The 13808-nt window shown below is 47.1% G+C and overlaps 1 protein-coding gene across 3 annotated transcripts in view; it reads right to left on the reverse strand.

Annotated features, from left to right (window-relative positions):
- LRGUK (leucine rich repeats and guanylate kinase domain containing) overlaps positions 1-13504 on the reverse strand; it is a 31842-nt gene extending 18338 nt beyond the window's left edge. For 2 of the 3 annotated variants that reach the window (XM_087722675.1, XM_087722676.1), the window contains exons 1-7: positions 13181-13504; positions 11750-11857; positions 10397-10478; positions 9013-9113; positions 7692-7773; positions 2568-2692; positions 636-779 (exon numbers count right to left, since the gene is read on the reverse strand). In XM_087722675.1, the coding sequence (XP_087578801.1) occupies positions 636-779; positions 2568-2692; positions 7692-7773; positions 9013-9113; positions 10397-10478; positions 11750-11857; positions 13181-13459 (921 nt within the window). In that variant the 5' untranslated portion in view covers positions 13460-13504. The remainder of the gene's footprint in view (positions 1-635; positions 780-2567; positions 2693-7691; positions 7774-9012; positions 9114-10396; positions 10479-11749; positions 11858-13180) is intronic. The other variant, XM_087722677.1, reaches the window with a different exon arrangement.
- Positions 13505-13808: the final 304 nt, after the last annotated feature.

Raw genomic sequence — 13808 nt, forward strand, 5'->3', positions numbered from 1 at the left:
ATATAGATAGATAGATAGATAGATAGATAGATAGATAGATAGATAGATATAGATAGATAGATAGATAGATAGATAGAGATAGATGGACAGACAGAATGAAAGATAGAACTAAATAGCGATAAATTATAGATATAGATAGACAGAATGTATAGAACTAAATAGAGATAGATAAAAGATAGATAGATAGATAGATAGATAGATAGATAGATAGATAGATAGATAGATAGATAGATAGATAGATAAAGAGTATGGATGGTTGGTTGGTTATATACTAGGATGGACGATAGATGATAGAATGAATAAATGGATGGATGATGGATGGATAAACAAAGATATGATGGCTAGAGAGATGATGGCTCAGTTGCATAACAAACTATGCAAAACAATAGCTACTCAAAAAAGGGTGTGTCCGATTTACAGTGTCCATTTTCTCAAGCACATTTTGAAAGTAGCTCCCCCTCCCTTCTTTTCCTTCAACCTCCCCACCACCACCACCATATCCGAAAGAGAAGGATTCTGGGAAAAGCCTCATGCTGTGCTTCTCCTGGCCACTGCAAGAGGTTGAGAGGAGGAATCTCCCCCCCACACACCCCGAGCGCTTGGCCGCGGAGTCTCCTGAGCTGTGTCCATCTTACCTGGTTATCTTCCAGGTTGATGTCCTGCAGGAGGAGGTGATCTTCCAGACCCTCCAAGCTGTTGATCTGGTTGCCAGAGAGATCCAAGACTTGTAAGACTTTGAGTTTCTCCAAGCCAACCGCCTTCTCGATCTGGTTCGATTGCTGCCAAAACAATCACCAGCCTCCAATATCCAAATCACGTTTGTTTGTTTTGGGGGAAATCCGATGCATAAATCAAGGACCCACATTGCTTGCATCAGCCCACATCATTTGATATACAGGGGGTTCTCGACTCACAAGAGTCCATTTAGCGACCACCACGTCGTCACTGGGGGGAAAAAAGGGGAACGGTGACCGTTCTTCACGCTTACGACCGTTGTGGCGTCCCCGTGGGGGGGTCATGCGATCCAAATTCAGACGGATTGGCCACTGGTTCGTATTTATGACGGTCGCGTTGTCCCCAGGGGTCACGCGATCCCCCCCTTTTGCGACCTCCCGACAAGCGAAGTCCAGGGGGAAGGCAGAGGGACCTAACGATCCGTCATGCTGTGGCTCATTCAACAACCGCAGTGGTTCGCTTAACGAATGCGGGAAGGAAAGTCGTAAAACGGGACAAAACCCACTGAACCAATGGATGGAAGGTCGTAAAAGGGGATCATGTGTCCTAGGACACAGCAACCGTCATAAGTACGAGTCAGTTGCCAAGCATCTCCATTTTAACCGTGGGACTACGGGGGATGTTGCAACAATAGTTAAGTGTGAAAAATGGCTAGAAGTCACTTCTTGTAACTTTAAAAGGTCACTAAAAGAAGTGTTGTAAGTCGAGGATTGTCTGTATCTCCCCACACTGCAAAACGGAGGGTGGAATTACGTCCAAGCCCACCTTGTCCAGGTGATGCTTGTCCTTAAATTAACTGAGAATAAACCCAGATTCTTAAAGGGAAGGGCAGGGGTGGGGAATCCTGGCCCTTTTGATGACCCGTGGACTTCAACTCCCAGAATTCCTGAGTCAGCCATGCTGGCTATGTTCCCTTTACAACTCACGGACTTCAACTCCCAGAATTCCTGAGTCAGCCATGCTGGCTATGTTCCCTTTACAACTCACGGACTTCAACTCCCAGAATTCCTGAGTCAGCCATGCTGGCTATGTTCCCTTTACAACTCACGGACTTCAACTCCCAGAATTCCTGAGTCAGCCATGCTGGCTATGTTCCCTTTACAACTCACGGACTTCAACTCCCAGAATTCTTGAGTCAGCCATGCTGGCTATTGCCCCTTTACAACTCACGGACTTCAACTCCCAGAATTCCTGAGTCAGCCATGCTGGCTAAAGAGCCGAGGTGGCGCAGTGGTTAAATGCAGCACTGCAGGCTACTGCTAGATCAGCAGTTCAGCGGTTCAAATCTCACCGGCTCAGGGTTGACTCAGCCTTCCATCCTTCTGAGGTGGGTAAAATGAGGACCCAGATTGTTGGGGGCAATATGCTGACTCTCTGTAAACCGCTTAGAGAGGACTGAAAGCCCTATGAAGCGGTATATAAGTCTACTGCTATTGCTATGTTCCCTTTACAACTCACGGACTTCAACTCCCAGAATTCCTGAGTCAGCTATGCTGGCTATTGCCCCTTTACAACTCACGGACTTCAACTCCCAGAATTCTTGAGTCAGCCATGCTGGCTATTGCCCCTTTACAACTCACGGACTTCAACTCCCAGAATTCCTGAGTCAGCCATGCTGGCTATTGCCCCTTTACAACTCATGGACTTCAACTCCCATAATTCCTGAGTCAGCCATGCTGGCTCAGGAATTCTGGGAGTTGAAGTCCACGAGTCATCCAAGGTCCCCCGTTCTCCACCTTTGATGTAGGGCTTCAAGCCTCACCATCGTTTACGACAACCCAACAGATTAGGTCCGGAGAGAAGTCCATCTCAGGCAACCGATGAAAACTCACCAGGCAGAGAGTTTTGAGGGGCAAATTTGCCAAGCCGGTAATGGCTTTGATGTTGTTGTTCGCCAAGCTGAGGTAGGTCAGGTTGTGGCAGTTCTCCAAGCCCTGGATCTCCTCGATGCTGTTATCTGCACGTCGGCATGAGAATTAAAGAAATGGCACGGCCACCTGGATGAGGTCAAAAGCTCACGGATGAAGGACTTGGGGAGAAAAACTCCATGGACGGAAGAGAACCTGAGGGAGAGGTTGACTTGAGCGAGCGACGGGCGACTGGCGCCCTCGCCAAGCTTCTTCTTGGTCAAAGTCTGTGGAGATTCTACGTCATCCAAATCATGGTTGTCCCAAAGGTGCATTTTTTTTTTCAAGAGGCAACTGAACTTAATGTTTTCTTTTGAAGAGGTTTCGCTCCTCATCCGAGAAGCTTCTTCGGTTCTAGCGTCAGTTCTAGAACTTTCTTCCGTGCCAACGTTCGAACTGAAGAAGCTTCTCAGACGAGAAGCGAAACGTTTTTGAGGGAAAAACAAAACGAGACCGTCCAGTTGACGTTTTGGGGAAGCATGGGACCACCATGAGCTGGATGATTAGGAAGCTCCACTCTTCCTTGTTTCTTCTATCCCAGTGTTTCTGAATCTTGGCGACTTTAAGTCCTGTGGACTTCAACTCCCAGAATCCCCCAGGCTGGGGGATTCTGGGAGTTGAAGTCCACAGGACTTAAAGTTGCCAAGCTTCAGAAACACTGTTCTATCCACTGAAAAGAGCCCATTAGTCATGGCTGGAATGAGATTTGTTCCTACAGAGAAGAGTTTCAACAGCCGGCCTTCACAAGTTGTGGGTGCTTCATCTGGAAGCTTTCAAGAAGAGACTGGACTGCCATCTGTCGGGAATGGTGGGGAGGTTGGACTAGATGACCTACAAGGTCCCTTCCAACCTCTGTTAATCCGTTATTATTCTGTTATTCAGAAGTTGTGGGAGCTTCATCCCTGGAAGCTTTCAAGAAGAGACTGGACTGACATCTGTCAGGAATGGTGTAAGGTCTCCTGCTTGGGTGGAGGGTTGGACTAGATGACCTACAAGGTCCCTCCCAACTCTCTTATTCTGTAAATTTAATCTTCTGGCATTTCCAGGTAAGGCCGGGATGTGACCCGTCAAAACCGTGGTCCACTAAAGCGCGCCCGATCAAAGCGCGTACGTGACGTCATCAGCAGCGCGACAAATAAAATTAAAAATAAATTAAATTAAAATTAAATTAAAATTAAAGCAAGCCGGGAAAGATTCTTTTCTGAAACTTGGGGGGGGGGGGAGACAGGGAAGCTATAACAATATTGGGCTGGAGAGACCAAAGCTACAGCTTGGTACAGGTAGTCCTCAACTTACGGCCACAACTAAGTCCCAAATTTCCATTGCTAAGTGAGACTTTTGTTAATGAAGTTTTACCCCATTTTTGTCTCAGTTGTCAAGCGAATCACTGCCATCCTTAATTGCAACGATTCGTTTAGCAACAGTGGCAAGAAAAGTCGTTAAGATGGGGCAAAACTCTCTGAATGCCTGTTTCACTTAGCGACAGGAACTTTGGGCTCAATAATTAAGTGGAAAACTACCTGCTTGGCCATCAGGGAGCTGTGATGATCTCGGGGGGGGAAATAAGAATAAAGTCAGCAAAACAGGAGGTTAAGCAAATGTTGATGGTATCTAAGCAACATTTAGATGCTGTCTAAAAATGTTCGTCTTGAGCCTTTTGGAGCAACTGACTCGGGATTCCCAGGGGGCGAAAGCTGCACAGGAAGAATGTTTTCAATATTTTACATCTTGGAATTAAAAGTTAAGTTTCCGAGTCTCTATTTACTGACTTCACTGTGCATAGTACCTCACTCAAGGGAGGGACTGATAGCCCTCTGTAAAGCTTTGGTAAGGCCACGCTTGGAATATTGGATCCAATTTTGGTAGCCACGATATTAAAAAGATGTGGAGACTCTGGAAAGAGGGCAGAGAAGAGCAACCAGGATGATGAGGGGACTGGAGGCCAAAATATAAGATGAACGGTTGCAGGAACTGGGCCTGGCTAGTCTAAGGAAGAGAAGGACCAGGGGAGGCAGGACAGCAGTCTTCCAATATTTGGGGGGTTGCCACAGAGAGGAGGGGGTCAAGCTATTCTCCAAAGCACCCGAAGGCCAGACAAGGAATAATGGATGGAAACTGAACCAGGAGAGATTCAACCTGGAAAAAAGGAGGAATTTCCTGACAGTGAGAATAATCCACCCATGGAACAGAAGTTGCCTTCGGAGGTTGTGGGAGCTTCATCCCTGGAGGCTTTCAAGAAGAGACTGGGCTGCCATCTGTCGGAAATGGTGTAGGCTCCCCTGCTTGGGTGAAGGGGGGGTTGGACTAGATGACCTCCAAGGTCCCTTCCAACTCTATTCTATTCTATTCTATTCTATCCTATTCCTTATTTTATTCTATTCTGTCCTGCCTCTGTTCTATTCTTCATTCTATTCTTTTCTTTTGCATCCTATCCTATTCTATTCCTTATTCTATTCTATTCTATTCTATTCTATTCTATTCTGTCCTGTTCTATTCTACTCTATTCCTTATTCTATTCTTTCCGATCCTGTCCTGTCTCTATTCTATTCTGCATTTTCTTTTCTTTTGTATCCTATTCTATCCCTTATTCTATTCTATTCCTTATTCTATTCTATGCTACCCTATTCTATTTCTATTCTATTCCCTATTCTATTCTATTGCTTATTCTATCCTATCCTCTATTCTACTCTACTCTATTCCCTATTCTATTCTACTCTATTCCTTATTCTATTCTATTCTATTCCATTCTATTCTATCCTACCCTATTCTATTTCTATTCCCTATTCTATTCTATTTCTTATTCTATCCTTTCCTATCCTATCCTATCCTATCCTATCCTCTATCCTATTCTAATATTTTAGTCTATCTTTGTTATTCTGTAATCTAATATTTTTAATATTTTCCATCTCGAAATTGGAAACAGGCTTAAGTTTCCAAGTCTCTATTTACTGACTTCACTGCGTAGAGGCTTTTTGAGTAGGGGGGGAAACAGGTGCTTGATAAATGATTCCCCTTGAAGCACTTATATTATTCTTTCTGCGTTTGAGTATCAAACCAGGGATTAAAAACAATAAACACATGTGAAAGCCTGTTTAAGCCAGGAGAATTTCTCCCAAGATATGTCTCTCCGCTCCGGAGAGAGAAAAATGTTTCCAAGGGACCCGTTGCCGAAGGATCGGTCCCCACCGGAGGACAACTTGAAGGAAAATGACGTCAATCCATCTCCTGGCGCATGATATGCACAGTCACGGAGGCCTATGGAGGCCGTAGGGTGGAGGCAGAGCATGACTGCAGAAAAAAACATGGATTTTTGAGGCATTCACAAGCAGTCCTCGTCTTCCGACGGCCAGAAATTCCTGTTGCCGAGGGAGACATTGGTTCAAGGCATTCGGGCCCCATCCTATGACTTTTCTTGCCGTGCTTGGGAAGTGAAATCGCTGTGACTGTTGAATTCGTCACACGGTCGTTAAGTGAATCCGGCTTCCTGTGGCAGGATTTCAAGATTTCGGCTGAGAATCCGGGGCAGTTGTGAAAGCGAGTCTTGCCTCAATTTTATGACTTCTTTTGCTGTAGTTGTAAAGTGGATCACTGCAGTCGTTAAGTGAGTGACGCTGTTGTTAAGTGAATCCGGCTTTGCCTTTGTCGGTCAGAAGGTCGCAAAATGGGATCGTGTGACCTCCGGGACATTCCTCATAAATAGTCAGTTGCCAAGCGTCTGAATTTTGATCCCTGGGGATGCAGCGATGGGCATAAGTATGAAAAACGGTTGCATCTCCCTTCCCCCCCCCATGCTGTTGTAAATTCGAACGGTCACTAAATGAACTGTCGTAAGTCAAGGATTATCTGGATAAAGAAAGGGGCTTTGAACATCTGTTCTGGCCACACTGCAAATGATGCTTTTCTGTAGAGTTGGATAAAAAAGAGCTTTTAAAAATAATTGGATTTGGGGAGGTCTTCAGAGGAATTTTGTAGCAAATAGCAATAGCAATAGCAGTTAGACTTATATACCGCTTCATAGAGCTTTCAGCCCCCTCTAAGCGGTTTACAGAGTCAGCATATCGCCCCCAACAACAATCCGGGTCCTCTTTTCACCCAACTCGGAAGGATGGAAGGCTGAGTCAACCCTGAGCCGGTGAGATTTGAACAGCCGAACTGCAGAACTGCAGTCAGCTGAAGTAGCCTGCAGTGCTGCATTTAACCACTGTGCCACCTCCAAATTTACAAATTTACGATGATTCACTTAGTGACCATGCAAAGCTACGATGTCACAGAAAAAAATGACTTAGGAGCGTTTTTCACACTTAACGACCGTTGCAGCATCCCCTCGGTCCCAGGATCACAATTCGGACGCTTGGCAACTGACTCGATTTGTGACGGTCGCAGGGATCCCCTTTTGCCACCTTCTGACAAGGAAAGTCAATGGGGAAGCCGGATCCACTTAACAACCGCGTCACTAACTTAACGAGTGCAGCGATCCGCTTAACAACCACAGCAAGAAAAGTCATAAAATCGAGGCAAGACTCGCTTTCACAACTGCCCCGCTTAGCAACCGAAATATGAAATCCTGCCACAGAAAACTGCGGCAAGGAAGGGCGTGTCATGGGGCAAAAACTCAGTTAGCGACCGTCTTGCTTAGCGGTGAAAATGTTGGGCTCCAATGTGTCGTAAAATGAGGACGACCTGTACTTTTAAGAGTGGTTTCGTAACACAAGGGCTGGGGTGAATGAGCGCTTCACAAAACGGCCGTCATAAGTAGGTTCGATCGGTCCCAAAATATCCAATGGATGGAAGGCCGATTAAAACTTCCCCCTATCAGGATGATTAGGGTGCTAATTGCTACAATTAAAAAGGCTGCAGGGACTGCCGTGGCCTTTGCTGTACAGCTTGCAACCCTCCTCTTCATTTCTTTCTTTCCTTTTTAATAAACAAGAATATCCTCTTTTAAAAAAGGCAGCTTGGACAGGGAATCTACTGGGATCCAAGGAAGGGCTTTGAACAGACAAATTCCCTGCTCTGTTCTAAATGCATCTTTTTTTTTAAAAAGGATACTGTCCAGTATGAGCTTTGTGAGCGACTGATAATCGGAAAGGTTTTTCATTTCTGGAATGTCATTGTGGGAAAAATTAGCCACCTGGAAAGAGAACAAAAAAATGGAGGAGAACACGTGAAGATATCCTAACCAACTAGCAGTCGGAAGATATGAGGAAAACATGTGTGCAACACATGACTTGACCATAGTTTCAACAGGGAAACTGTGAGCATCCAAGATGCACAGCCAAGTCCAAAATCCCTAGAGAATTCCTGGAAGCTGGCACTCTGACAAAAACAGCCATCAACGGGCACAATGAGGTAAAAAACGTTTACACACCATTTGAGAGAGATAATCACAGAGCTGAAAAGGAAACAAGTCTAAGCGTAACCTTGCTAGCAATCGGCACTGAAATAAGCAGAGTTTAATGCCAAGATTAACACTAGACCAACAATTAAGGACACCCCGATCAAACCGGCAACTCAGACAACAAACAGTAAACACAACAGCCTAATTAAGGAATGACCAAAATCACTTCTAACAACACAGACAGGGCAAGCCACCAATGTATAAACAGGGAGAAACCCCACTCCCCTGTAGCCCTGATGATGTTACCTAGTTGGGTCAGGAAATGTCTCCAAGGAAACCACCAAACTCAGAGAGTACCAAGGCCTCACTGTTCAACTCTAAGTATTCTATTGCTGTCTTATATCGCAGCCCAGTCACCATCATCAATTCAGTTCAGGACAAACAGGAAAGAAAGAAAAATAAAGAAAGGAAGGAAGAAAAGAGAAAGAAAGAAAAAAAGAAAGAGGGAGGAAGGAAGGAAGGAAAAAAGAAAGGGGAAAAGGAGGGAGGGGGGGAGAGAGAAAGAAAGAGAAAAAGAAAGAAAGGAAGGAATTCTATAAATTTCTACAAAGGTTTTAAGTGCACTTAGCCTCAGCTGCAAAGATAAATGCAGCCGATCTATGAAAAAGATCAAAAATTCCATTTTCTCCATTTAGTGTCAAGCGCCAAGGAGATCCAAGCATTTCAAATGGGCCTAAAGATTGATTTGCACGCTTAAGCTTCTACAAGAATCTGAACTACTAACAGCCAGAGGAAATTGGCAGTAGATAAGAGTCGAAGGAATTCACAGGCTGGACTGAAATCTCTCGTGGGTGCAGAAGGGACTCATGACTAATGACGCATTTGACCCCTCCCACAGCCTCAGCCCGGTCATCTCCCAGAAGATGATGGTTTGAACAAGGCAGTTTGACTGGCCAGCTAACTGCGAGGGGTGTGTGTGTGTGTGTGTGAGCCACACTCAAACCTCAGGCACAGCAGTGTTTTGCAACTCACCTGGAGATTCCTGGGTGGTCGGAAGTCAAAATAGGTCGTTAGGGCATTATGGGAGACATCCAGTTCCAACAGGTAAGGCATGTAACTGATGCAAGAGAGATCTAAAAAGAAAAAATGAGAGGAGGGATATAGAAAAAGATACGTGCAACTGAGGCTGGTCTGATTTTAATTCTAGTTTGGGATCTGAATGGGTCTGCGGACGATGAGCTGGAGCTGGGGCCGATGGAGGACGAGGGGGGCAGCTTCGTTGGCTCCAGAGGAACGTGGGGAAGAGGGCAGGACAAGCCAGCTCAGGGTCCCTTGAGTCTGGGACGGCTTGCCAGCAGGGAAGAACGGGGCAGGACGAGCGAGAGAGGGGTGTGGGGTGGGGAAGAGAGGGCAGGCAGCGGAGATGAGGAGTGACGGAGCTCAGGCAATGAGCAACACGCATCTCCTCCTGATCCAAGAGCCTGGAGAGCAGAGAGAAGGCACGAACAGTGCAGACTGACTCATCTGCTGAGGAGGAGAATGCCCTGCCCCTCTTCACAAGGCACACCTGGGGACTGAGGCTTAAAGAGACACCATGGGAGGAGTGCTTGTTGGGAAGAAACGTGGAGCTTTGTGTGTCGTTGTCGATGTCTGGTATTCGCTGGACTTCTTGCCTTACTGCTGCAGCCATATTCCTTTCCCTCGCTGGATTTCTCGCCTTGAAGCCTTCGTGCTAAAGGCATTTGGCTGGACTATTCGCAGCTGGAGGGGTGTGTGTGTGTGTGTGTGTGTGTGAGAGAGAGAGAGAGAGAGAGGGAGGGAGGGAGGGAGCTAGTGTGCAGGGGAAAGTTGGAACAATAAATGGGAGTTCGAACTATCAGCTGGCTGTGTTGCCTCTGTGTCTTGTCCCCCAGGATCATCCCAATGCCCTTGAATGCTGCATGAAAATAGATATTCTGTTCAGGTAGTCCCTTGACCTACGACCACAATTGAGTCCCAAATTTCTGCTGCTAAGCGAAACATTTGCTAAGTGAGTTTTTGCCCCATGTTTATGACCTTTTTTTTTCTTGCCACAATTGTTAAACGAATCGCTGCCGTTGTTCAGTTGGGAACACGGTTGTTAAGTGAATCGAGATCTCCCCCTTGACTTCGCTCGTCAGAAGGTTGCAAAAGGGGATCACATGACCCCGGGACAAAGCAACCGTCATAAATACGAGTCAGTTGCCAAGTGTCTGAAGGCGGATTACGTGACCCTGGGGACGCTGGAAGGATCCCAAGTGTGAAACCCGGTCATCTGTCCCTTTTTTTCAGTGCTGCTGCAACTTTGAATGGTCGCTAAATGAACGGTCGTAAGTGGAGGACTCCCTGTCCAATGGCCGACCACTTCAAGGGTTTAGTAGCGGTGGAGCTGACATACCGCTGATTTTATTGTAGGAAAGATTGAGCTTTTCGAGATGAATGTATTTGTAAAGGACATGGACGTCACTCAAGAGATAATCCTGCGGGGAATAAAAAGGGGGAGAGAGGGGGGAGGTCAGGGGGCTCTTTCCGGTGAATCTCCTGCAGAGCTTTTGCAGGAGATCCCGAAGACTCACCCACCGAGTTCAAAATCCTGCTCTCGGTGGACAGAGCTCGGAATGGTCAGCCTTTCTTCCTCTTTTTCCTCCCAAAGTTTTTTCTATTTTTTAAATACAACTTTACACATATGATAGTGACAAAGTGTTGACCGGATTTTACATCCTCTCCTTTTACATAATCCATTTTACATCATAGCTTGGTTTTCCCTTTCAGCCAAATTATTTTCTTCCATTACTTTCCTTTTTCTAAATACTTGTTGTTTCTGAATATCATATTTTTAGAGTATAAGACGCACCAAGGTTTTGAAGAGGCAAATTGGGGGGGGGGAAGGTTTTGCACTCTGCAAACCTCCCCAAAACGCCCCGTTTTTCACAAAAACAGGCCCGTTTTTTTTTTCTTCAAAAAAAGGGCATGCATAGGCTTTAGGCGGCTTCCAAGAGTGCTCCTGGAGGGCCAGGGGAGCAAAAATGAGCAAAGAATGGCCTGTTTTTCGCTCATTTCTGCCCTCCCCAGCCCCCAGGAGCTCTCTGAAAGCTTCCTAGAGGCTATGCATGGCCATTTGGGTGAAGGGGGCGGGGCTTCCAGAACCAAAACATGCTGTATTCGGTGTATAAGACGCACCCAGATTTTCAGCCTCTTTTTTGAGGGAAAAAGGTGCATCTTATACTCCAAAAAATACAGTACATAAACGATATCTTCAATTGCCTCTTCAAAAAGGGCACCAAATGATTGTTTCATATTTCTCTATTGGTCTGTTTTACTATAAACAATATATATATATATCCTCTAGTTATGTTTTGACCTAGAGAGCATTTCTTCCAATTTTTTGTCTACAATTAACAATATACTATACATTCTTTATTTCGTAATCAGTTGAATAACAATGCCAATCATACTACTATTCCCTTTAATCTACTAATGTAACTCTTCCCCCCCCCCCCGGTCCTTCCTCTTTTATCCATTTTCTCTTGGGCTCTTACAAATTCCATTTTTAATCATTTTTCTTCTTTCCCCCCTTTCTCCTAACTTCTTTTTCTTTTTCCTGTTTTTATGGTTATAGCATCTATTCTTCAGAGTATTCATTTTTTATTATTCTGCGTTTATTGTGCTTCAGTGTTTCAATGGGAGTAGCCTAGGCAACATCTCAGTGACCTGGGTGACTATGCTGGGGACAAAGTTTTCCTAAACTCACCGAAAGTGATAGGTGAAGGTAGACACGCTCCGTGCCGGAGGCGGAACGTCCCAAGGTGTGGAGGGCTTCGGCAATTGTACCTTCGTTCAACATACCGTCAAACAACACCTGCAGGCATGCAAGAGAGGAAGAGACGGTGGGGCAGAGCGAAAGTAATCCAAATGCAAAATTTACCACTTGTGGCTTGGTGAGGCATGGCCAGCAGAGGGCAGTCTTCCTCCTCCTCCTCTTCCTTCTCCCACTCCTCCCTCTCCTTCATGCTCCTTCCTTGTCCCCCTCCTCCTCCCTCCTCCTCCTCTTCCTTCTCTTCCTCCATTCCTCCTCCTCCCTTCTCCTTCCTTGTCCCCCTCCTCCCCTCCTCCTTCCTCCTCCTCCTCCTCTTCCTCCACTCCTCTTCCTTCTCCCTCTCCTCCTTTCCTCTTCCTCCTCCTCTTCTTCCTCCACTCCTCCTCCTCCTTCCTTCTCCTCCTCCTCCCTCCTTCTCCTTCCTTGTCCCCCTCCTCCTTCCTCCTCTTCCTTTTCTTCCTCCACTCCTCCTCCTTCTCCTTCCTTGTCCCACTCCTCCTTCCTCCTCCTTCTGTTCCTTCTCTTCCTCCACTCCTCCTCCTTCTCCTTCCTTCTCCCCCTCCTTCTCCTTCCTTGTCCCTCTCTTCCTCTCCTTCCTCTTCCTCCTCTTCCTCCTCCTCCTTCCTTGTCCCCCTCCTCCCCTCCTCCCCCCTCCTCTTCCTCCTCCTCCTTCCTCTTCCTCCTTCATCATCATCATCATGGCACAGTCAGCCAGCGGTTCAGCCTGGGTTTGGCATCCCTGTCCATCTACTGATTCCTTACCTGGCAAATCTGGATGTTTGGTGTTACAGATATTCAGCGCAGGATGGAAGCAGTTCCAAGTATTACATTATTCTTGTTGCTATTGTTGTTATTGCCCTTCCAAAAGCCCCTCCCGTAAATCTCCCAATAAGAGCCCCTTTATCAATTCCCGTAATAGCAGTAATGCTCCATGTAGAAGCACCTTTCCAAAAGCCCCTCCCGTAAATCTCTTAATAAGGAAGCCCCTCGTTACCATAATGCTCTGTGTAGAGGCACCTTTCCAACCCACCCAACTCCCCCCAGAAGCCCCCTTCAATTCCCATAATGGAATGTATAGGAACCCCCTTCCAAAAAAAGCCCCTCCTGTAAATCTCCCAATAAGAGCCCCTTCATCAATTCCCGTAATGCTCCATGTAGAGGCACCTTTCCAAAAGTCCCCACCCCACAAGTCTCTTCAGGAGCCCCCCCTTCCCATAATTTCCGTATAGGAGCGACCTTCCAAAAGCCCCCATAAGCCATTCTTCGTTACCGTAATGCCTCCGCGCACCCAAAACTCTCCCTTCCCGTAAATCCCCTGATAGCACACACCCCCAAAACCACCACCACCACCACCACCGGCCGCACCTCCTCCGTGAGCTCCAGCTCGGTCTCCGACTCGGTGGACTCCTCCTCCTCCTCTTCCTCCTCCTCGCTCTCCTCCTCCTGGCCCCGTGCAGGCCCGGCGCGGAGAAGCGAGAAAGTGACGGAAGACGGCGCCGCCACCCAGGACCGCGTCATGGCCATGCGGTCCTCCAGGGAGGCCACGCTGCTCGGATACAAGTGGCTGCTCTGCGACGACAGCGCCGACGGCGACCGGGGCGGCGTCGGCCCCGGCATTTCCCTGCCTTTCGCCTGGGGCTTCATTCCCTCAGGGTCCGAACGCCGCCATCTTGTTGGCAGGCCGTTGCCAGGCGACGGCAAGGGGGGGGCGGGCGCGTTATCGCCCGACGCGCGTTAAGGGCACGGCGTGGCGTCGCCGCGCGCGGGGCGTGACGGGAACTGCAGTTCGGGCTGGCTTCCACGTTTGCCCCTGGTTTATAATGGGTATTAAATTTATTTGCCGCCTGTTTCAAGCAGGTGACTCCTGGGAGGCTTTGGCCTACCATTCTTAGGAGTGTTGTTGTTTTTTAACCTGGGGGACTTTAAGGGGGAGGTGAACTTCAACTCCTAGAATTCCCCAGCCTTGATTTTTGTAGGGAATTCTGGGAGTTGA

Source organism: Thamnophis sirtalis, unplaced genomic scaffold (genome assembly GCF_051295495.1).
Source record: "Thamnophis sirtalis isolate CommonGarterSnake01/CBP01778 unplaced genomic scaffold, rThaSir2_p1.2 scaffold_9, whole genome shotgun sequence".
Classification (NCBI taxonomy): domain Eukaryota; kingdom Metazoa; phylum Chordata; class Lepidosauria; order Squamata; family Natricidae; genus Thamnophis; species Thamnophis sirtalis.